General features: G+C 37.6%; 2 protein-coding genes, 1 non-coding gene and 1 pseudogene across 3 annotated transcripts; 3 read left to right on the top strand and 1 right to left on the bottom strand.

The window, feature by feature from the left end:
- The first annotated feature begins 3,715 nt into the window (after positions 1 to 3,715).
- On the top strand, positions 3,716 to 4,655 carry LOC104680728 (interferon alpha-10). Its single transcript, XM_010386798.2, has one exon. It carries the CDS (start codon positions 3,852 to 3,854, stop codon positions 4,419 to 4,421), a length of 570 nt encoding a protein of 189 aa, XP_010385100.1. The 5' UTR covers positions 3,716 to 3,851; the 3' UTR covers positions 4,422 to 4,655.
- A 526-nt stretch (positions 4,656 to 5,181) lies between these two features.
- LOC115894133 lies at positions 5,182 to 5,288 on the bottom strand. The gene has a single exon (XR_004054168.1). It is a non-coding gene; the product is annotated as a U6 spliceosomal RNA (small nuclear RNA).
- Positions 5,289 to 11,199: 5,911 nt separating this feature from the next.
- Positions 11,200 to 11,815, top strand: LOC115893973 (interferon alpha-10-like). The gene has a single exon (XM_030920025.1). It carries the CDS (start codon positions 11,200 to 11,202, stop codon positions 11,767 to 11,769), a length of 570 nt encoding a protein of 189 aa, XP_030775885.1. The 3' UTR covers positions 11,770 to 11,815.
- Positions 11,816 to 19,326: 7,511 nt separating this feature from the next.
- On the top strand, positions 19,327 to 19,910 carry LOC104670291 (annotated as a pseudogene).
- Positions 19,911 to 27,692: the final 7,782 nt, after the last annotated feature.

Genomic DNA, 27,692 nt, shown 5'->3' with positions numbered 1-27,692 from the left:
ATGTTCCCATTCCTGTTTCCAAGTGTTCTTATTATTCATTTCCCACCTATGAGTGAGAACATGCGGTGCTTGTTTTTTTGTCCTTGTGATAGTTTGCTGAGAATGATGGTTTCCAGCTTCATCTATGTCCCTACAAAAGGCATGAGCACATCTTTTTTACGGCTGCATAGTATTCCATGGTGTATATGTGCCACATTTTCTGTTTTGTTTTTTTTTGTTTTTTGTTTTTTTTTGAGACGGAGTCTCGCTTTGTCACCCAGGCTGGAGTGCAGTGGCGTGATCTCGGCTCACTGCAAGTTCCTCCTCCTGGGTTCATGCCATTCTCCTGCCTCAGCTATTCTCTCCAGCTATTCTCCTGAGTAGCTGGGACTACAGGCGCCCGCCACCATGCCTGGCTAACTTTTTTGTATTTTCAGTAGAGACAGGGTTTCACCGTGTTAGCCAGGCTGGTCTCGATCGCCTGACCTTGTGATCCGCCTGCCTTGGCCTCCCAAAGTGCTGGGATTACAGGTGTGAGCCACCACGCCCAGCCATGTGCCACATTTTCTTAATCCAGTCTATCATTGAGGGACATCTGGGTTGGTTCCAAGTTTTTGCTATTGTGAATAGTGCCACAATAAACATACATGTGCATGTGTCTTTATAGCAGCATGATTTATAATACCTTTCGGTATATACCCAGTAAAGGGATGGCTGGGTCAAATGGTATTTCAAGTTAATTGCTTTTCTATTCTGTATTTTATTAATTTCTGCTTTAGTCTTTCTTATTTTCTTCCTCTTCCTAGCTATGTGTTTATTACTACTTTTTCTACTTCCTTAACTTGTAAAGCTAGTTCTTTGGTTTGAGGTCTTTCTTCTTTTTAAATATAAACTTTTATAGCTTTCAATTTCCCCTTTAGCTCTGTTTTCACTGCATCACATACATTTTGTTATGCTGTGTTTTCATTTTCATCTGTCTCAAGATGTTTTCTAAGTTCCCTTCTGGTCATTCTTTTCTTTTATTATACTTTAAGTTCTAGGGTACATGTGCAAAACGTGCAGGTTTGTTACATGGCTATACATGTGCCATGTTGCTGTGCTGCACCCATTAACTCATCATTTACATTAGGTATTTCTCCTCTTACATGTTTATCACATTTAGACATACATTTGTTTTCTTTTTGTTCCCATAAATTAAGATGAAAAATCGACCACTTTTACCTTCTAGGAAAAGTGAAGTGAGAAATAGAAATATATTTGTTGTTGTGAATGCCACACAGAACCATTGTATAGCCCATTTAAAAATTATATTCATATTCTTTCATTGACACTAACCTGAACATGAAAATCAAAGAAACCAAAGTATAGAAAAACAAATTTTCACAGTAAAATACTACATAAAAAATTAATATGCAAAAATTCCCAATACAATCTCAAGTGAACAAAGGAAAAATACTCTCTCCCCCAGTGTTTCAAAGACTAAGAACAATAACTTGGACAAAATTGTCCTGTATTCTCAGGGTCTGATAAAAAGGATAAGCCTAAAATTCAATACAAATTTGTCAACTGGATAAACTACTAAATTCATGTACAAAATACACATTTCTGAAATGAAGACTCCTCTATTATGGAAACCACTGTCCACATTTCACAACGTAGAATATTTTAATTGTTCAAAAATATGAAGAATTTAAAGGAATCATTTAAAATAATGAATAATAAAATGTGTTTGGTTATTTTCTAAAATTGATCCATTTCATAATCTCTACCTTTATATAAACAGGCTCATTTTCTACTAGTGTCTTCTAAAGATTATCATGTGATTTGAAGCTGAAATTTATAAATGATGGAAAAATGATGTCACAAGTATTTACAGTTCACATACACATTCTGGGGATTTGATCCAGGGAAGGAAAGCTGTAGGATTATCTGGGGGACAGAGGCTATTATTCCCTACTTTTGGGAATAGCAACTTGTCTGATTCCTATAAACTGTGTGAATGGGAGAGTTTGAATTTAGACATGTGAATCTGTATTTGACACCAGGCTGGTTATTTTCTATTATAACAAAGTAGAGGGCAGATCAGAGATGAAGTAATAAATGGTTAATATAGCGCGGGGCAGAGGATGATATTGTGCTACTCTTGCAATTGGGATCCCCAGATCTACATGCACCTTAAAAAAAACTAGACTCCCACTGGTTATAGCAGTAAACTACATGGGCATTATTGACTCTCAGTAAGAGCTGAATGGAAATTTTTGTCATTGTCTATTATAATCACAGCAAATATGGCCATGAAAAGCAGAATAGCGTCATTCTTGAACACTTCCCAGTAGAAGAAAAAATGAGAAACTAGTAAAAACTCTTCTTACTAAATAGCTTATTTGCTAAAGCAGACCTCATTCCATTTAAGGACTCAGTATCTATAGGGCCAAGACAAACTAACTTCTTATGCAAAATAAAAAGTTAGAGTCAGAGTTCAGGACCACTCTGAAAGTTCATTATTTACGTGATAATATTCAATATTTATAAATTTATGATTTTAGAACAAAGATGGTCTTTTTTATTCGATAAGAATTGACTTGGATAGGAACTTCTGAAAACCTTTAGGGAATTTGAACATCAATGAAAAATGACAAAAATGATTTAATTGATAATATTTTCTAAGTCACATATGTTTATTGGAATGATAATTCTTCGAAGGGTACAGAAATTAGTTCTCATAGTATAAACAAATCTAACATATTACAATAGTTTGTGACTCTCCAACAACAACTCTATTCGACAAAATTTGATTGCTTAATATACATCTTTCTCATTGGGTTTTGTTGTGTATCACATGAGAAGCACTGATATTGAGTTCAGGAAGATACACAAAATATTTGCAAGACCAATGTTACAAACATATGTCAAATAGATGACTGTGATTGGAGGACTTCTGTCCATTTTTTGCTGGATCTTAAAGTCTTATCACAATTTGTAGCTTTAGCCCGCATACCTTTGGGCTGCCATTGACTATCTTAGGGTTATTACTTATGTTTGATCCTCAGTTTTTCAGGATGTTTTATAGACTTTGAGAATTACATAGCTTATATTATATGACTTATTTCTACTAAAGTTATTCAACACATCAATATTTACGTCAAGTACTGAAAGAAAAAAGTGTTGGCAATATCTGGATGAATACTGCAGCTAGTGAAGTTTACAAATTATTTTCTCATATAAAGCAAACTTCAAAGCTTCATACACTGTGAGAAAAATTTTAAAAATTATTGATTCATAATTTTAGCAGGTTTGAATGATTAAGTATGTAATCATACATTCATATGATTAATGTATATTTGTACAGATTTTTATTTTGTATATTTAATTTGATACAATAAAATTTACATGAACAAATTACATTAAAAGTTATTCCACAGTTATACTCATCAAGTTAAGTTAAATGTCAATAACTTTTAAACTTAGATTTTAGTTTAACTTTTCTGTCATTCTTAACTTTACATCGAATAAAAAGAGCAAACTTTATAGTTTTTATCTGTGAAGTCGAGGTATACACAGCATATATAAATAGATAAGCCAAATCTGTGTTATTAAAAGTTCATGAAGATTCCAATTAGAAAATAATACCATAAAAAGGTTTGTGTGCAGGGGAAAAATAGGCAATGATGAAAAACATCTTTCGACACATGTAGAGAGTGAATAAAGAAAGCAAAAACAGAGATGGAAAGTAAAACTAGAGCATTTAGAAAATGGAAATTAGTATGTTCACTATTTAAGACCTATGCCCAGAGCAAAGCCTTCAGAAAACCTAGAGGCCAAGGTTCAAAGTTACCCACCTCAAGTAGCCTAGCAATATTTGCAACATCCCAATGGCCCTGTCCTTTTCTTTACTGATGGCCATGGTGGTGCTCAGCTACAAATCCATCTGCTCTCTGGGCTGTGATCTGCCTCAGACCCACAGCCTGGGTCATAGGAGGGCCTTGATACTCCTGGCACAAATGGGAAGAATCTCTCCTTTCTCCTGCCTGAAGGACAGACATGACTTTGCATTCCCCCAGGAGGAGTTTGATGGCAACCAGTTCCAGAAGGCTCAAGCCATCTCTGTCCTCCATGAGATGATCCAGCAGACCTTCAATCTCTTCAGCACAAAGGACTCATCTGCTGCTTGGGAACACAGCCTCCTAGAAAAATTTTCCACGGAACTTTACCAGCAACTGAATGACCTGGAAGCCTGTGTGATACAGGAGGCCGGGGTAGGAGAGACTCCACTGATGAATGAGGACTCCATCCTGGCTGTGAGGAAATACTTCCAAAGAATCACTCTCTATCTGATGGAGAAGAAATACAGCCGTTGTGCCTGGGAGGTTGTCAGAGCAGAAATCATGAGATCCCTCTCTTTTTCAACAAACTTGCAAAAAAGATTAAGGAAGAAGAATTGAAAACTGGTTCAACATGGAAATGATCCTCATTGACTGACATATCGTCTCACACTTTCATGAGTTCTTCCATTTCAAAGACTCATTTCTCCTATAACCACCACGAGTTGAATCAAAATTTTCTAATGTTTTCAGGAGTGTAAAGAAGCATCATGTTTACCTGTGCAGGCACTAGTCCTTTACAGATGACCATGCTGATGTCTCTGTTCATCTATGTATTTATTTATTTGTTATTTATTTTTATTTTTTTTCTTGAGACAGAGTCTCGCTCTGTCACCCAGGCTGGAGTGCAGTGTCATCTATTTATTTAAATATTTATTTATTTAACTATTTTTAAGATTAAAATTATTTGTATGTAATATAATGTGTACTTTTACACTGTGGTTAATGTAATAACATATGTTCTTCATATTCTTAGCCAGTATATTAATTTCCTTTTTCATTAAATTTTTACTATACATAATTTCTTGTGTTTTCTATTCTTTTTTTTTTTAATCATACTCTAAGTTCTAGGGTACATGTGCACAATGTGCAGGTTTGTTACATGTGTATACATATGCCATGTTGGTGTGCTGCACCCATTAACTCGTCATTTACATTAGGTATATCTCCTAATGCTATCCCTCCCCACTCCCCCAACCCCACAACAGGCCCCGGTGTGTGATGTTCCCCTTCCTGTGTCCAAGTGTTCTCATTGTTCAATTCCTGCCTATGAGTGAGAGAACATGCAGTGTTTGGTTTTCTGTTCTTGCAATAGTTTGCTAAAAATATGGAACGCTTCACAAATTTGCATGTCATCCTTGCGCAGGAGCCATGCTAATCTTCTCTGTATGGTTCCAATCTTAGTATATGTGCTGCAGGAGTGAGCACTGTTTGTTTATTCTTTAAGATAAAATGCCAAGCCTGACTGTACAACCTGACTTAAAAATAGATGATTTAATTAAGTTACCTATCATAATTTTATTCAAATATGGAAAAATACATTTTTCTATACCGGGTTATATGTTGCCTTCAAAATATAAACGGGAACATAAAAAATATAGTTCCTGTTCTCTTGTATCTTTGATTTTATCCAGAAAGAAATCTAAAAACAATAATAATGTTGAATTAATATCAGTTATGCTAACTGCTGTAACGTGAGGAAGTAAAAAAAAAAATGAATTATTCATAGCAGAAGGTAAATTGAGACATGTCTGGAATTAAAAGCAGAGATATTCTCTGTAAACTGACTTTCAAACATGTAATTGAAAATGTACACTGCCAGTCAGATATATGAGTTTGCAATTTCCAAGGAATACGATATCTGGAAGTTCCTAACTGGCAATGGAAAGGCCAAAAATGAAGGCTGTCATTTGGGAAGCAAGTGGAGAAGGAAAAAAAGACTTAAACTGGATTCTGAGGACCTTCCAACGTTAAAGTGGGGGAACAGAAGAGACACAAAGAAAACAGAGGTGGAATACCTTAACAGCAGAAGGACAAGAGGGAATGGTGATAGAAGCGCATTTAGAAAATAAATGTGCTTAGAAAAAGAATCAACAGACTTATGGAAAATGTGAGTTTAAACTGAGCACTACAGCAAGAAAAGAGATGGCAGTGCAGAGCTGACTGAGAGCTGGATTGATAGAATTAATCAGCAGAAGCCATACTAGGGTAGGCAGAAGAGTGAATCCGAAAAGAAAATCAGGATAACACATATAGAAAATTGTGAGAGATCTGCCTCTGCAATGGAGGGAAGCAATAAGGTTGCACTCCCCAAAAATGTGGATTATCTTTTATCTGCATAGTGTTTCCTTTTTGAAAATATATGTCACTGAATAATTTTCATAAATGTGATGCATTGGTAAATCATATTAATACATTTAATTTTTATACATTTAAAGCACAAAATATACAATTATTAGCAATAGTAATTGATCATTATTTTGATTAATACTCTGTAAAATGTCAGTAAAACTAACACATTTCTTTCATAAAATAAAATCGGAAACTGGAAAAGAGATTCTTTTTCTCAATACTGTAGGAATGGGGAAAGGATTCCCTATTTAATAAATGGTGCTGGGAAAACCAGATTGTCATATGCAGAAAACTGAAACTGGACCCCTTCCTTGCACCTTATATAAAAATTAACTCAAGATGAATTAAAGACTTAAATGTAAAACCCAAAACGACGAAAACCCTAGAAGAAAACGTAGGCAACAGCATTCAGGACATAGGCATGGGCAAAGATTTTATGATGAAATCACCAAAACCAACTGCAACAAAAGCTAAAATTGACAAATGGCATCTAATTAAAGAGCTTCTGCACAGCAAAAGAAACTATGAATCATCAGAGCGAACAGGCAACCTACAGAATGGGAGAAAATTTTTGCAGTCTATCCATCTGACAAAGGTCTAATATCCAGAATGTACAAAGAACTTAAACAAATTTACAAAAACAAAAGCCCCATCAAAAAGCTGTCAAAGGACATGAACAGACACTTCTCAAAAGAAGACATTTATGCAGCCAATAAACATGAAAAAAGCTCAATATCACTGATCATTAGAGAAATGCAAATCAAAACCACAATGAGATACCAACTCATGCCACTCAGAATGGCAATTACTAAAAAGTCAGGAAATAACAGATGCTGGTGAAGCTGTGGAGAATTAGGAAAGCTTTCACACTGTTGGTAGGAATGTAAATTACTTCAACCATTGTGGAAGGCAGTGTGGCGATTCATCAAGGATCTAGAACCTAGAAACACCATTTGACCCAGCAATCCCATTCCTGAGTATATACCCAAAGGAACGTAAGTCATTCTATTATAAAATCATGCAAGTGTATGTTTATTGCAGCACTATTTACAATAGCAAAGACAAGAAACCAATCCAAATGCCCGTCAATGACAGACAGGATTAAAAAAGATTGTGCTTAAAACCTAGGTGACGACTTGATAGGTGCAGCAAACCACCATGGCACACATATACCTATGGAACAAATCTGCACATTCTGCACATGTATCCCAGAACTTAAAGCAAAATCAAAAAAAAAAAATAAAATAAAAAAGGAAGTTGGTCAAAATCAGGTGAAAATACAACATGAACCAAGGAATTTAAGAGAGCAGGAGATGGTTGTGTATAATTGAGGAAAAGAGAAGATTAATAATTATTTAGGAAACCCCAATACAAAATTTACACATCAGTTATAAATAACAATAAATTATTTTACATTGAAATTCCATTCTGCTTGCATATATTTTTTTAGGCAGCCTAAAAAAATAAATAAATAAAACCAGAATTCTGTCATAAATTCTGGAGAGGCTGAAAAATTGTCTCACCTCATTTCAAAGTCCTATTTATATTCAGTCAGGAAATGGTGGCTTGTAAAAATACCTGACAGAGGAGCAGCATCTAGAGTGAAGTGCAGAATACACGTGTTGATGGTTAACTGATTCTGACACCTGGCACATTCGTTTCCTGGCTCTCGGAATTCCAGAGTACACTCCCATATGAAGGTAATCTCCTAAACTTAAGTAAAATATACATCTTTGCTGGTTCTGGGAGCTGACACAATTTCCCCTTTCCTCCTTGCTTTTCCGTATCACATTTTCACTCCCGTATCACATTAGTTTCCTTCCTCTTCCTCTAGAAATCGGCACTGTGCTCTCTTCTTCACTCATCATTAGCCTGCACTGCCGCTTCATACAGCTGTTTCCAGTTCTCTTGTGGGTTTATCCATTACTTTCCCCAAGTTGTTTGCTTTCTCCCTGTCTCTTTTAAGGATGCAAGTGATTCCTAGATTTGGCCTCTTTATACAGTCCCCTGTTCCTTGGAGGTTTTGTTTGTTGCTCTTCACTCTTTTTTCTTTACTTTTGTCTGACTGTTTTATTTCAGGGAGCCTGTCTTCAAGTCCTGAGTTTCTATCATCAGCTTGGTCTATTCTGCTGTTAATACTTGTGATTGCATTGTGAAATTCTTGCAGTGTGTTTTTCACATCTATTAGGTCCATTGGGTTCTTTTTCATACTGGCTGTTTTGTCTGTCGGCTCCTGCATCCTTTGTGATTCTTAGTTTCCTTGGTTTAGGTTTTACTGTTTTCCTGAATCTCAATGAAATTCCTTTCTATCCATATTCTGAGTTATATTTCTGTCATTGTAGCTAACTCATTTTGGTTAAGAACCCTTGTTGGAGAACTAGTGTGATTATTTGGAGGACATAAGAAACTCTACTTAGAGTTACTGTAGTTCTTGCATTGGTGCTTTCTCATCTCTGCATATGGGAGTGTAGCTTGAGTTCAATCAATAAATAGACTTCTTTTCTGGATGTTTTCACAGGGCTGTAGCTTTGTGCAGGGTCTGTATTTGTAGCTTACTTGTCTTTGGTTTAATGAGGGTATGTTAGTGAGATTTTTTTAGGGTTGAAGCTTTGGGCATGATCTAGTAGGTGACTCTTAGGTGTGGTGGTCAGTTGTCAGGCTCTTGCTCAGTCATGTGGCTCCCCTATATTTCCTCATGGTTGCAGCCGTGCTCCTGCTCAATGCTATGAAACTGTGGGCTCCTCTCCCACTTGAGTGTTGACTGTCGCTTGTATCTTGGCACTCCCGGGCTGCCCACAACAGCTCTGGGGTTACGTCAGGGTTAATGTTTTCTCCCCAACTTGGAGGCATCGAAGGAAGGGACCTTAGTAGTAGTTGTAACTGAGAGTCTTTTGCTTGTCTCCTGGGGGCTCCACCCCAGAGATGCAGGCCAGCAGTCACTCAGTGCAATCTGCCTGGAATGGGGGTGTCTGTGCTGTGGGCCCAAGCCAGTGGTGGAAAAATGATGTCACAAGTATTTACAGTTCACATACACATTCTGGGGATTTGATCCAGGGAAGGAAAGCTGTAGGATTATCTGGGGGACAGAGGCTATTATTCCCTACTTTTGGGAATAGTAACTTGTCTGATTCCTATAAACTGTGTGAATGGGAGAGTTTGAATTTAGACATGTGAATCTGTATTTGACACCAGGCTGGTTATTTTCAATTATAACAAAGTAGAGGGCAGATCAGCGATGAAGTCATAAATGGTTAATATAGTGCTGGGCAGAGGATGATATTGTGCTGCTCTTGCAATTGGGATCCCCAGATCTACATGCACCTTAAAAAAACTAGAATCCCACTGATTTTAGCAGTAAACTAAATGGGCATTATTGACTCTCAGTAAGAGCTGAATGGAAACTTTTGTCATTGTCTATTATAATCCCAGCAAATATGGCCATGATGAAGCAAAATAGCCTCATTCTTGAACACTTCCTAGTAGAAGAAAAAATGAGAAACTAGTAAAAACTCCACTGACTATGTAGCTGATTTGCTAAAGCAGAGCTCATTCCATTTAAGGACTCAGTATCCATAGGGCCAAGACAAACTAACTTCTTATGCAAAATAAAAAGTTAGAGTTCAGAACCACTCTGAAAGTTAATTCTTTACATGATAATATTCAATATTTGTAAATTTATGATTTTGCAAAGATGGTCTTTTTTATTCAATAAGAATTGACTTGGATAAGAACTCCTGAAAACCTTTGAAAAATGACAGTGATTTAATTGATAGTATTTTCTAAGTCACATATGTTTATTGGAGTGATACTTCTTCGAAGGGTACAAAAATTAGTTCTCATAGTATAAACAAATCTGACATATTACAATAGTTTGTGACTCTCCAACAAGTCTATCCAACAAAATTTGATTGCTTAATATACATCTTTCTCATTGGGTATTGTTGTGTATCACATGAGAAGCACTGATATTGAGTTGAGGAGGATACACAAATATTTGCAAGATCAGTGTCACAAACCTAGGGCAAATAGATGACTGTGATTATAGGACTTTCTGTCAATTTTTCTGCTGGATCTTAAAGTCTTATCACACTTTGTGGTTTTAGCCTGCATACCTTTGGGCTGTCATTGACTATCTTATGGTTATTACTTATGTTTGATCCTCAGTTTTTCAGGGTGTTTTGTAGACTTTGAGAATTAAATGCAAATAGCTTATATTATATGATTTATTTCTACTAAAGTTAGTCAACACATCAATATTTATGTTAAGTACTGAAAAGAAAACAGTGTTGGCAATACCTGGATGAACACTGCAGCTAGTGAAGTTTACAAATTATTTTCTCATATAAAGGAAAATTCAAAGCTTCATACACTATGAGAAATTTTTAAAAAATTATTCACATTTTTAGCAGTTTTGAATGATTAGGTAGATAATTACATTCATATTATTAATGTGAATTTATATAGATTTTTATTTTGCATATGTAATTTCACACAACAAAATTTACATGAACAAATTACATTAAAAGTTATTCCACAATTATACTCATCAAATTAAGTTAAATGTCAATAACTTTTAAACTTAGATTTTAGTTTAACTTTTCTGTCATTCTTAACTTTACATCGAATAAAAAGAGCAAAGTTTATATTTTTTATCTGTGAAGTACAGGTGTACACAGTATACATAAATAGATATGCCAAATCTGTGTTATTAAAAGTTCATGAAGATTTCAATTAGAAAAAAACACCATAAAATGTTTTGAGTGCAGGGGAAAAATAGGCAATGATGAAAAACATGTTTAAACACATGTAGAGAGTGAAAAAAGAAAGCAAAAACAGAGATGGAAAGTAAAACTAGAGCATTTAGAAAATGGAAATTAGTATGTTCACTATTTAAGATCCATGCACAGAGTAAAGCCTTCAGAAAACCTAGAGGCCAAGGTTCAAGGTTACCCACCTCAAGTAGCCTAGCAATATTTGCAACATCCCAATGGCCCTGTCCTTTTCTTTACTGATGGCCATGGTGGTGCTCAGCTACAAATCCATCTGCTCTCTGGGCTGTGATCTGCCTCAGACCCACAGCCTGGGTCATAGGAGGGCCTTGATACTCCTGGCACAAATGGGAAGAATCTCTCCTTTCTCCTGCCTGAAGGACAGACATGACTTTGCATTCCCCCAGGAGGAGTTTGATGGCAACCAGTTCCAGAAGGCTCAAGCCATCTCTGTCCTCCATGAGATGATCCAGCAGACCTTCAATCTCTTCAGCACAAAGGACTCATCTGCTGCTTGGGAACAGAATCTCCTAGAAAAATTTTCCACGGAACTTTACCAGCAACTGAATGACCTTAAAGCCTGTGTGATAGCAGAGCCTGGGATAGAAGAGACTCCCTTGATGAATGAGGACTCCATCCTGGCTGTGAAGAAATACTTCCAAAGAATCACTCTCTATCTGATGGAGAAGAAATACAGCCGTTGTGCCTGGGAGGTTGTCAGAGCAGAAATCATGAGATCCCTCTCTTTTTCAACAAACTTGCAAAAAAGATTAAGGAAGAAGGATTGAAAACTGGTTCAACATGGAAATTATCCTCATTGATGGACATGTCATCTCACACATTCATGAGTTCTTCCATTTCAAAGACTCATTTCTCCTATAACCACCACGAGTTGAATCAAAATTTTCTAATGTTTTCAGGAGTGTAAAGAAGCATCGTGTTTCCCTGTGCAGGCACGCTAGTCGTTTACAGAAGACCGTGCTGATGTCTCTGTTCATCTGTTTATTTAAATATTTATTATTTACATATTTTTAAGATTTAAATTATTTTTATGTAATATCATGTGTACCTTTACATTGTGGTTAATGTAATAATATATGCTCTTCATATTTAGCCAATATATTAATTTCCTTTTTCATTAAATTTTTACCTTACAAAATGTCTTGTGTTTGTTTTATTCTTTAAGATAAAATACCAAGCCTGACTGTACAACCTGACTTAAAAATAGATGATTTAATTAAGTTACCTATCATAATTTTATTTAAGGTATAGAAAAATGTATTTTTCTGTACCAGGTTGTATGTTGTCATCAGGATACAAACATGAACATAAAAACTACAGTTCCTGGTCTTTTGTATCTTTGATTTTTGTCCAGAAATAAATCTAAAAACAATAATAATGCTGAATTAATATCACTTATGCTAACTGCTGTAATATGAAGAAGTGAAAAAGCAATGAATTCCTCTTAGCAGAAGGTAGATTGAGACATGTCTGGAAATTAAAGCAGAGATATTCTCTGTAAACTGACTTTCAACATGTAATTGAAAATGTACATTGCCAGTCAGATAAATGAGTTTGCAGTTTTCAAGGAATACCATATCTGGAAGTTCCTAACTGGCAATGGAAAAGCCAAAAATGAAATGGAATGGCTGTCCATGTGGGGAGCAAGTGGAGAGGGAAAAAAAGACTTAAACTGGATTCTGAGGACCTTCCACCACTAAAGTGGGGGAACAGCAGAGACACAAAGAAAACAGAGGTGGAATACCTTAACAGCAGAAGGACAAGAGGGAATGGTGATAAAAGCGTATTTAGAAAATAAATGTGCTTGGAAAAAGAATCAATAGACTTATGAAAAATGTGAATTAAAACTGAGCACTACAGCAAGAAAAGAGATGGCAGTGCAGAGCTGACTGAGAGCTGGATTGATAGAATTAATCAGCAGAAGCCATACTAGGGTAGGCAGAAGAGTGAATCCGAAAAGAAAATCAGGATAACACATATAGAAAATTGTGAGAGATCTGCCTCTGCAATGGAGGGAAGTAATAAGGTTGCACTCCCCAAAAATGTGGATTATCTTTTATCTGCATAGTGTTTCCTTTTTGAAAATATATGTCACTGAATAATTTTCATACATTTGATGCATTGGTAAATCATATTAATACATCTAATATTTTATATTTTTAAAGCATAAAATATAAAATTATTTACAATAGTAATTGATCATTATTTTGATTAATTCTCTGTTAAATGTTGGTAAAAACTAACACATTTCTTTCATAAAATAAAATGGGAAACTGGAAAAGAGATTCTCTTTCTCAATATTTTAGGAATGGGGAAAGGATTCCCTATTTAATAAATGATGCTGGGAAAACTGAAGAGCCATAAGCATAAAACTGAAACTGGACCCCTTCCTTACGCCTTATATAAAAATTAACTCAGGATGGATTAAACACTTAAATGTAAAACCCAAAACCATAAAAACCCTAGAAGAAAACTTAGGCAATAGCATTCAGGACATAGGCATGGGCAAAGATTTTATGATGAAATCACCAAAACCAACTGCAACAAAAGCTAAAATTAACAAATGGCATCTAATTAAAGAGCTTCTGCACAGCAAAAGAAACTATGAATCATCAGACCAAACAGGCAGCCTACAGAATGGGAGAAAATTTTTGTGGTCTACCCATCTGACAAAGGTCTAATATCCAGAATGTACAAAGAACTTAAACAAATTTACAAAAAAAAAAAAAAAAAAAAAAAAAAACCATCAAAAATTTGGTAAAGGACACGAACAGACACTTCTCAAAAGAAGACTTTTATGTAGCCAATAAACATGAAAAAAGCTCAACATCACTGATCATTAGAGAAATGCAAATGAAAACCACAATGAGATACCATCTCATGCCACTCAGAATGGCAATTACTAAAAAGTCAGGAAATAACAGATGCTGGTGAAGCTGTGGAAAAATAGGAAAGCTTTTACACTGTTGGTAGGAATGTAAATTAGTTAAACCATTGTGGAAGACAGTGTGGCAACTCATCAAGGATCTAGAACCAGAAATACCATTTGACCCAGCAATCCCATTGCTGAGTACATACCCAAAGGAATATAAATCATTCTATTACAAAAATACACGCACATGTATGCTTATTGCAGCACTGTTTACAGTAGCAAAGACACGAAACCAACCCAAATGCCCATCAATGATAGACTGGATTAAAAAAAATTGTGCTAATAGCTAGGTGACGAGTTGATAGGTGCAGCAAACCACCATGGCACACATATACCTATGGAACAAATCTGCACGTTCTGCACATGTATCCCAGAACTTAAAGCAAAATTTAAAAAAAAAAAGAGAAGAAATAAAGAAAGGAAGTTGGTCAAAATCAGGTGAAAATACAACCAAGGAATTTAAGAGAGCAGGATATGGCTGTGTATAATTGAGGGAAAGAGGAGATTAATAATGATTAAGGAAATCCCAATACAAAATTTACACATCTGGTATAAATAACAATAAATTATTTTACACTGAAATTCCATTCTGCTTGCATATATTTTTTTAGGCAGCCTAAAAAAACAGAATTCTGTCATGAATTCTAGAGAGGCTGAAAAATTGTCTCACCTCATTTCAAAGTCCTATTTATATTCAGTCAGGAAATGGTGGCTTGTAGAAATACCTGACAGAGGAGCAGCATCTAGAGTGAAGTGCAGAATACACGTGTTGATGGTTAACTGATTCTGGCACCTGGCACATTCATTTCCTGGCTCTCAGAATTCCAGAGCACACTCCCATATGAAGGTAATCTGCTAAACGTAAGTAAAATATACATCTTTGCTGATTCTGGAAGCTGACACTTTCCCCTTTCCTCCCTGCTTCTCCGTATCACATTTTTCACTCCCATATCACATTAGTTTCCTTCCTCTTCCTCTAGAAATCGGCACTGTGCTCTCTTCTTCACTCATCATTAGCCTGCACTGCCTCTTCACACAGCTGTTTTCAGTTCTCTTGTGGGTTTTATCCATCACTTTCCCATTAAGAGTACAAAATCACAAATGAAAGAAGTTCAGTGAAAGTTCTAGGTTTTTCAGAAGCTCTTTTATAAAATACTCTCCTTCCTTTCTTATGATGAATATTTCTGAAAAAGAGGCAATGTCCCTGTTACAATGACATAACAGTAACTTAGCAAAAAAGGAAATAAAAGGCAGGTTCCATTTACTTGGAGACTGTTAAACATTTACAGGGAAAGAGAGCCACCAACTGGTCAAAATGCACCAAGACAGCAGCCAAGTCTGTGGAGAGCACGCTGTTCATGAGAAGTAGGCCTCCTTGCAGGAGATGTATCTTCATAGCTAAAGAGAGGCTCTTCCCAAGAAAGAACTGACCCCGGTACTGGAATTAGGCCATTTCCCTAACTTTTGCGTCTTAGAGAGAAAAAATACTCCCAGCTTCAGGCAGGACCTGTCCTCTTGGGCCAATGGACAGCTATGGGGAAAGAAAAAGGGTCAGGATGAGTCCCTTTCCTCCACACTGTGCAGCCTCCCCGGGACCTCCTAACTTATCCCTTCCTCTATGTATTGTGCAACACTAGGAATTAGAACAGCCTGCCAATCTGGGTGTAGATTTCAAGGGTATTTGACTTTTGGTCTCTCTATCAAGGTTGTGGAACTTTTCATAGATGATATCCTGAAATATATTTTCCAAGTTGTTTGCTTTCTCCCTGTCTCTCTTAAGGATGCAAGTGATTCCTAGATTTGGCCTCTTTATACAGTCCCCTGTTTCTTGGAGGTTTTGTTCATTGCTCTTCATTTATTTTCTTTAGTTTTGTCTGACTGTCTTATTTCAGAGAGCCAGCCTTCAAGACCTGAGATTCTTTCCTCAGCTTGGTCTATTCTGCTGTTAATACTTGTGATTGCATTGTGAAACTCTTGTAATGTGTTTTTCACATCTATTAGGTCCATTAGGTTGTTTTTCATACTAGCTGTTTTGTCTGTCGGCTCCTGTATCCTTTGATTGTGATTCTTAGTTTCCTTGATTTAGGTTTTACTGTTTTCAGGAATCTCAATGAAATTCCTTTCTATCCATATTCTGAGTTATATTTCTGTCATTGTAGCTAACTTATTTTGGTTAAGAACCCTTGTTGGAGAACTAGTGTGATTATTTGGAGGACGTAAGAAACTCCGTCCATTTGAGTTACTGTAGTTCTTGCATTGGTTCTTTCTCATCTCTGCATATGGGAGTGTAGCTTGAGTTCAATCAATAAATGGACTTCTTTTCTGGATGTTTTCACAGGGCTGTAGCTTTGTGCAGGGTCTTTATTTGTAGTTGACTTGTCTTTGGTTTAATGAGGGTATGTTAGTGAGATTTTTTAGTGTTGAAGCTTTGGGTATGATCTAGTAGGTAACTCTTAGGTGTGGTGGTCAGTTGTCAGGCTCTTGCTCAGTCATGTGGCTCCCCTATATTTCCTCATGGTTGCAGCCGTGCTCCTGCTCAATGCTATGAAACTGTGGGCTCCTCTCCCACTTGAGTGTTGACTGTCGCTTGTATCTTGGCACTCCCGGGCTGCCCACAACAGCTCTGGGGTTATGTCAGGGTTAATGTTTTCTCCCCAACTTGGAGGCATCGAAGGAAGGGACCTTAGTAGTAGTTGTAACTGAGAGTCTTTTGCTTGTCTCCTGGGGGCTCCACCCCAGAGATGCAGGCCAGCAGTCACTCAGTGCAATCTGCCTGGAATGGGGGTGTCTGTGCTGTGGGCCCAAGCCAGTGGTTCCCTGACTGGTGACGTCAGGGGTGGGTGGTTGACCAATGGGAGACAGACTGGCCTCCTCTCTTGGGTTGACTGCAGCTTGTTGGAGGTATGGATAAGGCACTTGGGGTCTTTGATGCGTCATTAGTCCCAAGGTAGCTGGGGTGGCACCACTGCAGAGGCAACGGTAGACAGGCTTCCTTTTGCCCCTGGTTTCTCCACCTCCAAGAAATGTGAAGCCATGTTAATGAGAGTGTATAGCCAGAGGGGTGAGGTGGCTGCACTGCTGGTGTAAGCTTGGGGTTTCACTTTTTGGGAAACAAAAGGTGAAAATCTCACCAGGAGCAGAGACTTTTCTCCTCCCCATATGGTAACTGCAGCGTGCTGTAAGTTCAGGTGACTGTGGTGTGCTGTAAGCTTATAAACAAAGAGCTTCGGGCTCTTTGTTTCTTCCCCAGACTCAAGGCAGCAGGGATAAAACTGCTGCTGTGGCAGTGGCAGAGGTAGGATGGCTCTGGGAGCCTCTCCCCAGGGAAACTCCAGGCAACTACCAGTGGATATGCTCAGCCGTGGGTGGGGTGACTGTTCTGCAGACACGGGCTGGGGGCCCTGCCTCCTGAAGAATAGGATGGGGATTCCCAGGGAAGAGGGGCTGAATTCCTCTTTCTATGGTGGCTATGGTGTGCTGGAGGTGCCAGTGTAGTGACTAGGCCATTTGTTCCTTCCCCAGCCAGGGGGCTGCTGGGGCTGTCCCACTGCAATGGTAGTGGTGGATGGGTTGAGGGTTGACTCTGGTATTTTTTCCTTGGAGAAATGCTGGACTGCCTGATTGAGGTGATGAGGCAGGGGAAGGGTGCCTGTACTAGAGTCTCTGGTCAGCTGGCCCTGGCCAATGAGGAGAGGTGACAACCAGGAACTGCATGGAGAACAGTCTGGCCACTCTTCTGTGAGGTAGTAGCTCTGTGCTGGGGATCTGAACCACCCCCTGTTCCCTGCAGACTCTCCAGAGCCTGGAGACAGCAATGGCAAGAGCTGTGAGAGAGCAAAGATGACAACTCACCCTTCTCACTGGGAGCTCTGTTCCAGGGAGTTGCAGAGCTGCTATTGGCTCGATAGCCCCAGCTGGTGGCTGCAGACCCAGGCCTGGCAGACACACCCAGTGAGGAGATATGGGATCAGGGATCCACAGAACAAACAGTCTGGCCAGTTTTCCATAGGGCTGCTGCAATATGCTGGAGTCTACTCCAGACCATAGTCACCTTGCATTTTTCAGTACCTGAAGGTATCAACAGTGAAGGCTATGAAACAGTGAAGATGGGGGCCTGCCCTTCCCTCTGGGAGCTCTGTTCCAGAGAGGTGAAACCTGTTGCCTGCTGCAACATACCTGCAGGAAGTGACTGGAGACCCCAGCTGGGATATCCCGCCCACTGAGGAAAAACAGCATCAAGGACTCAGCTGAAAAAACAGTCTGGCCACCTTTTGGTAGAGCAGCTGTGCTGTGCTGGGGGTCTGCTACCACTCCCAGCACAGAAGAATGGCATTTGCAAGAATGGCTAAGGCAGTTAAACAGCAACAATGGCGACCTACCCCTCCCTTTGGGAGCACCATCCCACGGACATTCGAAATTGCTGTCCGCCTGAAAACACTGGTGGAGGTGAGTGGAGACCCCACTGTGGAGATTCCACCCAATGAAAAGGAACAGGATTTGTGATCCACGTGAATAAGCAGTCTGACTGCTTCTCTGTAGAGCTGCTGGGCTGTGCTGGGTGGCTGCTCCAGTCCTTAGCTGCCTTGGATTCCCTACAACCCAAAGGCTTCAATAGCTAAGGCTGTGAGACAGCAAAGACGGCAGCCCACACCCTGCCGCTGGGAGCACCATGTCAGGGAGGTGTGAGGCTGCTACCAGTGGCTGGCTGGATTCCCAAGCCAGTGGGTCTTACCCTGAGACAGGCCATGGAAGGGGGGACTGCCACTTGTCACTGCTCAGCCCCTGGATGAAACCCCTTTCCTAGGGGTATGTAAAGGGGTCTAGCCTCCTGCTTGGCTGGAGTTATAGCTTCTTTTGTGGGAGGCCTGGGTAGCTAAGACTCCAGGGTCCCCATGCATGCCTGAGCGGCTGCTCTGCTGAAACACCAAGTAGCCCTGCATGTCAGACTGAAGGCTGTGGTAGAGTGGGTTCACTAGGAGATCTCCTGATCTGAGGATTGCAAAGATCTGTGGAGGAAGCATGGGTCCTCAGGGCTGCTCACTTACTCACCACTTCCCTGGGTGGGAGAGGCTCCCCTGGCTCTGTGTCACTCCTGGGTAGGCAGTCATCCTGTCTTGCTTTGCTCTGTTCTCCATGGGTCAAGTTGTTTTCTTGAGTCTGAAAGTATGTACCTGGATGTTTCAGTTGAAGGTGCTGTATTTACTTGCCTCTTCCATTTCTCTCCATGAGAGTGGCACATGCTAGCAGCTTCTGGGTGGCCATCTTGGCCAACGCTGAAAACTTTTTGTTTCCCACTATAAGTCATACATAAAAAGAATGCCTTCAGAGAACCTGGAGTCCAATGTTCATCCAGACTCGAGCTCAGCCAGGCCAGCAGCACCCTCGTTTCCCAATGGTTCTCCTGCTTCTTCTACTGGTGGCCCTGGTGCTTTGCAGCTGTGGCCCTGTTGGATCTCTGAGCTGTGATCTGCCTCACAACCATGGCCTACTTAGCAGGAACACCTTGGAACTTCTGGGCCAAATGTGGAGAATCTCCGTTTTCTTGTGTCTCAAGAAGAGAAGAGACTTCAGGTTCCTCCTGGAGTTGTGGATGGCAACCAGTTGCAGAAGGCCCAGGCTGTGTCTGTCCTCCATGAGATGTTGCAGCAGATCTTGAGCCTCTTCCCCACAGAGCACTCCTCTGCTGCCTGGAACATGACCCTCCTGGACCAGCTCCAACTGGATTTCCTCAGCAGCTAGAAAGCCTGGAGTCTTGCTTAGGGCAGGCAACAGAAGAGGAAGAATCTGTGGGCGTGACTGGGGCCCTACACTGGCCTTGAGGAGGTACTTCCAGGGAATCCAGGGAATCTACCTGAAAGAGAAGAAATATAGTGACTGTGCTTGGGAGGTTGTCAGAGTGGAATCATGAAATCCTTCTCTTCATCAACAAACTTGCAAGGACTGAGAAGTAAGGATGAAGACCTGGGGTCATCCTGAAATAATTCTCATTGATTAATCCGCCATATCACACTTGCACATGTGTCTTTGGTCATTTCAACAGACTCTTATTTCTGCCTTTGTCACAGAATTTATTGAATTAAATTCAGCAAAGACATTGTTAACAATATTTAGCAAGTATATGTTAAATACATTCAACTCTGGCTTTCGGTTCCTCAGACATGACTGCCCTAATGTCATTTATTGACTTACTTATTTCCACTCTTTCTGCATCTGTTTCATTTATAGTATTTAGAAATTTTACATATAATAACATGTTAATCTTTAATTTGTGTTAAATTAAATCTTTAATTTGTATTAAAATTTACAAATATATTTATCTTTCCATGTTATTCAATTTGCATGTGTTTTATTCATTAAATTCTCATTTGTTTTACTCATTAAGGAAAATATCTTGAAATAATGTTTTCTAAAAACAAAATCCACACCCACATTTTGAACAACATTGAAGAAAAGACGATAAAATGTATTTACTCATTTATTCCATTCACATTATATGTATAAGTTAAGTAAGTGGCAAATTGTAGAGTACCCCTTAAGAAATACAATTGAATGAAGCACTCTCAGTCTTACAGAGAAAGAGATGTAAAAACAGTACTAATGCTTACTTTATTGCAATTTTTTTAAATGCTAGGAAAAGAAGTAAAGGAAAACAATATTCTCCTAGCAGAAGCTTTAGGTACAAATGATGACAGGAAGGGGAAAACTGTATTAGATATCCTTCTTAAGGTACTTGGGATATATGTACAGTTGACCCTTGAACAGCGTGGATTTGAACTTTTGAACTGCATAGGCCCACTTATACAGGTTTTTTTTTTTTTTTTCAAATACAGTTCACCTTCTATATCTGCATTTTCTGCATGTCAAACTAAACATGGATAGAAAATACCGTATTTGTGGGATGTGAAACTCACATATACGAAGGGGACTGCAGGACTTGAGTATGCACAGATTTGGGTATCTGGAGGACAGGTGTGGAGCCTTAGAACCAAAATCCCACGGATACCAAGGGAAACAGTGATTCCAGAATCTTATTGGCAGCTGGGAATATGGGTCTAGAATGAACAACAAATGCCACGGGCAAAGGTATTAATTTGGGGTTTTTTATTGCATGTCTGGTATTGAGGGCATGAGAATGGATATTAGGGAATCCATCACCTAACGTGGTTATAAATAGAGGGAACGTTGAGACAGGATCTAAACTTAGTCCTGCAGATCCTCAACAGTCATAGGTAGGGCAGAGAAGGAGAGTCTGTGAAGGGCAAAGAGCACTTAGGAGGAGTGGTCAGTGCAGTTAGAAGGAGAAATAGGAAAGAATGAGGGAGAGACAATGAGGGGTAGACAGTGGTGTTTTTGGGGAAGATGAAGGCTGACCTGTCCTAATGGACTGGAAAACAGATGCCATCAGTGACCTTAGGTGGATCTGGTTTAGTGGAATGAATGGGACAGAAACTTGATGGCAGTGGGTTGAATAAGACACACAAAAAGGGCATTTGGGTGTACTGCGTATAAAAAATTATCTTGGGAAGCTTGTTTGTGGAGTTGGGAAATATGATGATACCTGTAGGAGAATGGAGGTTAACATCTTCATGCATATTTTGTTAGGGTTTTCTGAAAATCATTTTCAAAGAATAGATGAATTGGAACAAAATCTTTAAACATTTTTGTATATATGTGGTTGAGAAATTTAAATTTATGGATTTAAGGTGCACAACATAGTGTTTTGCTATAATTATCTCTTATGTCATGATTCTGACAATCAAGTTAATTAACACATCCATCACCTAACAGAGTTATAACATTTTATTGTGCATGGTGAGAACACATAATATCTACTCCCTTAGCAAATTTGAAGTATACAATGCACTATTATTAACTATATTTCCCATGCTGTACTGAACATCTTAAATATTTGATTTATTGAAGCTATTACTTATTTATACATTTGATTTAAAATGTTGCTTATTTATTTGGCTGAAATGGTAATTTATCATTATTCTAATTAATATTACTTGGTAGTAAATTTCAATAGTAACCCATTTACTTGCTAGTTTACATTCTTTTTTCAATCAAGTTTTACAATTTTGATTTTCTTTTACCTGTTATTTCATTTACTCTAGTTTCTGTGTAGGTTATTTACATTATTGATGTATAATTTTATAATTCCTAATCATTGTCAAAACATTTCCTATACATTGTAGCCATAATATTTTGGTGGATACTTATTTTTTATTTCCTTTGTGTACCAAGCACTGAACAGTTTATGTATATTTTTCCAAGCACTGTCTAGAAAATAGAACCACATGCTTGCCTCCTTAACTCTTTTGATTTTACACATATTCAGTTTCTGTTCTTGTAAATATGCTTTTACATTTAATTATGTAATATATTATAATTTTTTTCATATGACATGAGAATCCAAATTAATTTTTGCAGAGTGACAAGCAACTATTGCAGAACATTCTATTGAAATTTTATGTTTTTCTTATTGATAATAGATGTAGCTCTACCATAAATCTAGTTAATTCTGATAATACAATGTTTTGAGGTTTTTTCTGTATTAATATGGTTGCTAAACTTACTAATTGCTACACTTATATTACTTCTGGTATTTTGAAACTCGTTTAATTCTTCTGGTTGAGCTACCTAAATTCAAGAATTCTTTTATACATTTTAATATTATTGCTTGCATTATTTCTTGATTAAATTTAGAGTTGTTCTAAGATAGACAGCATTGGCTTCATGAAATCATAAACATTTGTGAATCCTAAACCGGCTAATTATGCTATATAACCAAGAATGTCAGATGACATAAAAATGAATGAGAGAAACTAGATTAGAGACTTGAGTGTAGGCTGTATTTAGTGATACGCTTCTACCATGTAGTGTGTAGAAGGCAAAAATAGTAACTTTATAGGACAGAAGTCTAGCAAACAGCATCTTAACCAAGCGATTAAGTTAACATCAGCAGTAATAAAACATATCAATATCATGTATCTTGGATATTGTGTGATGAGATGATCAGATCAACTCTGTGGTTTTAATCCTTTAAACACATAACCTCAGCATAATCATGAGTTAACATCAGACAAATCAAATTGATGAACAGTCTATGAAATAAACGACCAATATTCTTCAAATGTTTCAATGTCATGAAAGCCAAAGAAAGACTGAGCATGTGTTATAGATTGGAGGAGACTGAAGGTATGACAAGAAAATGCAATGTGAGATTCTGGGTTGATTCTTGAAATAAGATAAGACATCGGTTTTGAAAAATCTGAGGAAATCTTAGTAAAATCTGAATGTTAGTTAGTAATATTGCCCCAATGTTCATTTCTTTGTTTTGATTCATTATACCATGGTCATGTATGTTGCTAACATGAGAAGAAGCTGGGTTAAGGCCTAAGCAAAATCTCTGTAGTGTCTTTGCAATTCTCTGTAAATCTAAAATTCTTTCAAAGTAAAAAGTTAAAAATGAATAGATTTTCAAGATTCTAGACCTTACTGATTTAACATTTGTTAATGGATTTAATTGTTTTAAATCATTCATTAGATTCCTAATTTTTTTCAGAAGAAAAATTCTATCTATAATGTAACTGTCTGAAAGATTGGTCCTTAGCCATTAAGGTTCCTCCAGTCAGAATGTGCAATCAACCCAGAAGCAAACTCTCTGGCCTACAACATAAACGGCATCAACCAGCTGCCAAGTGAGGTGATTCAGACTTCAGTCATCTCAGTCCATCTCCTCTAATGCACTGGGCTCTCCTCTCTTCCCCAGAAGTGCTTACATTTCCACACCTCTAACTCCTTTAGTGGGCCCTTCTAGATGTGCCCTCCCTAAGCTCTGAGGCTTCATTTGGTTGGTTCAGTTCTGATTTTAGTGCATGCCTATATCCTGGTGATGACACAAAGGTGTGTGGCAAACATGGGGCCCAATTTAATAACAAAACATATCTGGCATGAGCAAATGGAGTTTTTGGTGGAGTAGAGGAATAAGAGCAGAAGAGAAAGACCCTGTCATTATTTAAGTAGGGCTCTGCTGGAAAGAAAAATGTGGACTAGAGTCTAGAAATCAGCCCTGGTTCTGAGGACATATTACCAGAGCACAGCAAAGAACTGAATACTCTAAATCGGATTTTCTGAGTTCCAACAGTGGCTCCACAGTTCAATAGCTCCCTGTGCTTAGGGTTGTTCTCTTAAAAATTGGGAAAATACTAGAATTTATCACTGCCTGCTGTAGTCACAGATGTTTCCCGTGACTTAATGGGCCACGGCACATAATAGGTGTGCAGCATGTATGCAACAGGGGGCCTACTCTTCATTGGGTAAAATGAGGATTGATTTGCAAGTACTAACAACGTCTGACTGACATTAAATATCTTCTACAGTTTAGCTATTTCATTCTTTTTGTTAACATTATTCTTGTTATTTAACTCTATTAAGTTGGGGGAAGTATTGTTTCCAATTCTCTATTTCCTTACTTCTTGTCAGACATATGACAAGCGAATTATTTATCTGCTTAATATATTTATATACCAGGGAAGAATTTAGTGCAATTAACAGTTGTCCATTACCCAGAAAAAAAAAAAAATACTAGAATCTCAAAAATTTGCCTTTCTTGAGTATAAACTCTTCTGTGTTAGTTGATATGTCTCCCTTGACTTTGTGAAGACAGGATTCAGCAAATCTGAAAGCCAAAACCTGGACCAGGAATACTTACTTTTCTTTCAACCCATGCCCACATCTGATCAACATGTACCATTTTAACCATTTTTAAGTATACAGTTTAGCAGTATTAAGTAAATTCACATTGCCATGCAGCTAATCATCAGTTTTCCATCTTGGAAAACTGAAACTGTACTCATTAAACAACAGCTCCTTATCTCCTCTCCCCTGGACCCCTACCCCTGAAACCATTTTACTTTCTGTTTCTGTGAATTATCTACTCTAGATAACTCATATGATTGAAATCATACTACATTTGTCTGTTTGCGCCTGGCTTACATTAGGTCCTCATGTTGTAGTATATGTCAGAATTAGGCTGAATATATTTCATTATCTGTATATACCACATTTTCCTGAATAATATGATAAGGCAGAATAATCATCCATGGTATAAGAGTGAATAATATTCCATGATATGTTTAATGGAATATATATAAGGATGAATGACAGTCCATTATATGTATATATCACATATAATCCATCTATCAATGGACACTTGGGTTGCTTCCAACTTTTGGCTATTGTTATGAACATAGATGTAAAAATGTATCTTTGAATCCTGCTTTCAAAAAGTGTTCTAAATATATATCCATACCCGAATTTACTAGATTATATGGAAATTCTGTTTTTAATTTTTTGAGATACATCATGTTGTTTTCCACTGTGGCTGTGCTGCACCATTTTGCATTTCCACCAACAGTGCACAAGAGTTCCAGTTTCTCCACATCTTCACCAACACTTGTTATTTTCTTTATTTTGATGGTAGCCACCCTGATAGATGTGAAGTGAAATCTCATTGTGACTTTAATTTGCATTTCCCTAATAGTGATGTTGAGGCTCTTTTCATATGTTCCTTAGTTCATTTGGGCTGCTATAATGAAATATCATCAATTAGGTAGTTTATAAAGAATATAAATTTATTTCTCACAGTTCTGCCAGCTGGAAAGTCCAAGAATCAAGGTACCAGCAGATTTGGTGTGTGGTTGGGGCCCATGTCCTATTTCACAATGAGCCACAGTGGAATTAATCACATCCCAAAAAGGCCCATGTCCTACCACCATCGCCCTAAGAGTTAGGGTTTCAACATACAAATTTTGGGAGTGCACAAACATTCAGGCCATAGAAATATGCTTGTTGACCATTTGTATATCTTTTTTGAATAAATATCTATTCATATTCCTTACTCAAGTTTTTTTTTGTTGTTTTTGGAGATGTGGGAGTTCCTTTTATAATCTGAATATGCTATTACCCTTTTATCAAATACAAGATTTGCAAATATTTTCTGTCATTCTGAAGGTTGCCTTTTCATTCTGGATTTTGTCCTTGAATGCACAGAGATTTTTAATCTTTGTAGAGTTCAATTTATCTATTTTTACTTTAGTTACCTGTGTTCTGGCGTGGTATCCAAGAATTCATTGTCAAGCCCATTGTCTGAGACTCCCCTGAAGATTTTCTTCTAAAGTTGTTATAGTTTCAGGTCTTATGCTTAAATCTTTGATCTATTTTGACTTAATTTTAGCATATAGTGTAAAGTGAGGGTTCAGCTTCATTCCTTTGCATGTATGTGTACAGTTCTCACAACCTCATTTTTGAAGAGTTGATCTTTAACCATTGTGTAGCCTTGGCACTTTTGTCAAAGTTTATTTGACCATATACATGAGAGTTTACTTCTGGGCTTTCCATTCTCTCCCATTGACCTATATGTCCATCTTTATGTCAGTATCATACCATTTTTATTACTGTAGCCTTGTAATGTGTTTCAAAATCAGGTAGGGTGAGTCCTGTAGCTTTGCTTGTCTTTCTCAAGGTTGATTCCAGTCCTTCAAGATTCCATAAGAGGTTTAGGACAGATTTTTCTACTTCTGTCAAAAATGCCTTAATGATTTTGATATGGCTTGCATTGTATCTGTGCATTGCTTTGTATAGTTTGAACATCATAACAATGATAGGCTTCCCAATCCATGATCAGAAATGTCTTTTCATTTTCTCTTCCTAATTTCTTTCAGCAGTGTTTGCTAGTTTTCTATATATAAATTTTTTTCCACTTTGTTTAAGTTTTTTCCTGAGTACTTTATTGTTTTGATGCTGTTGCAAATGGGGTCTTTTTTAGTTTACTTTTCAGATTTGTCCACTGTTAACATATAAAAATGCTACTCATTTTTGCATCTTAATTTTGTACTCTACAACTTTGCTGAATTCATTTATTCTAACAGTTTGTATGTGAGTGCTTGTATGTGTGTAAACTTTAGAGTTTTCTACATACACGATCAGGCTATCTGCAAAAAGATAATTTTCTTCTTCCTTTCCAATATGAATGCTTTTTATTTCTTTTTCTTGGTTAATTGCTATGGCTAGATCTACAAATGTTATGTTGTATAAAAGTGGTAAGAGTGGCCTCCCTGCCTTGTTTCTCATCTTAGAGGAAAAGCTTTCAGTTTCTCACCATTAAATATAATGTTAAAGGTGGGATTCTTGTATATGGCCTTTATTATGTTGAGCTAACTTCCTTTTATTCCAAGTTTGTTTAATGTTTTTATTATGAAAGGACATGGAATTTGGTCAATTTCTTTTTCTGTATCTATAGAGATTATTATGTATATTTTTCATTCATTTTGTTAATGTGATGTATTGCACTGATTAATTTTCATATATTGAAACATTCTTCCATCTGAGTAATAAATCCCCCTTGGTCATGATGCATATCCTTTTATTGTGCTGTTGAATTTGGTTTATGAGTATTTTAGTGAGGATTTTTGTATCAATATTTATTGGGGAAATGGATCTGTAGTTTTCTTTTCTTGTAGTATCCTTGTGTGGCTTTGATATGAGGGAAATGCTCGTCTCATAAAATGAGTTTGAAACTATTCCTTCCTCTTCAGTTTTTTGGAAGATTTTGAGAAAGATTGGTGTTAATTCCCTAAATGTTTGATGGAATTATCCACTGAAGCCATCTGATTATGGTTTCTGTTGTTGTCGTTATTATTGGGAAGTCTGATGACTGATTTGATCTCCTTACTAGTTATAGGTCTAGTCAGA

Source organism: Rhinopithecus roxellana, chromosome 16, assembly GCF_007565055.1.
Source record: "Rhinopithecus roxellana isolate Shanxi Qingling chromosome 16, ASM756505v1, whole genome shotgun sequence".
Taxonomy (NCBI): Eukaryota; Metazoa; Chordata; class Mammalia; order Primates; family Cercopithecidae; genus Rhinopithecus; species Rhinopithecus roxellana.
The sequence above is the reverse complement of the archived record's forward strand: the minus strand, read 5'-3'. Positions and strand labels throughout refer to the sequence as shown.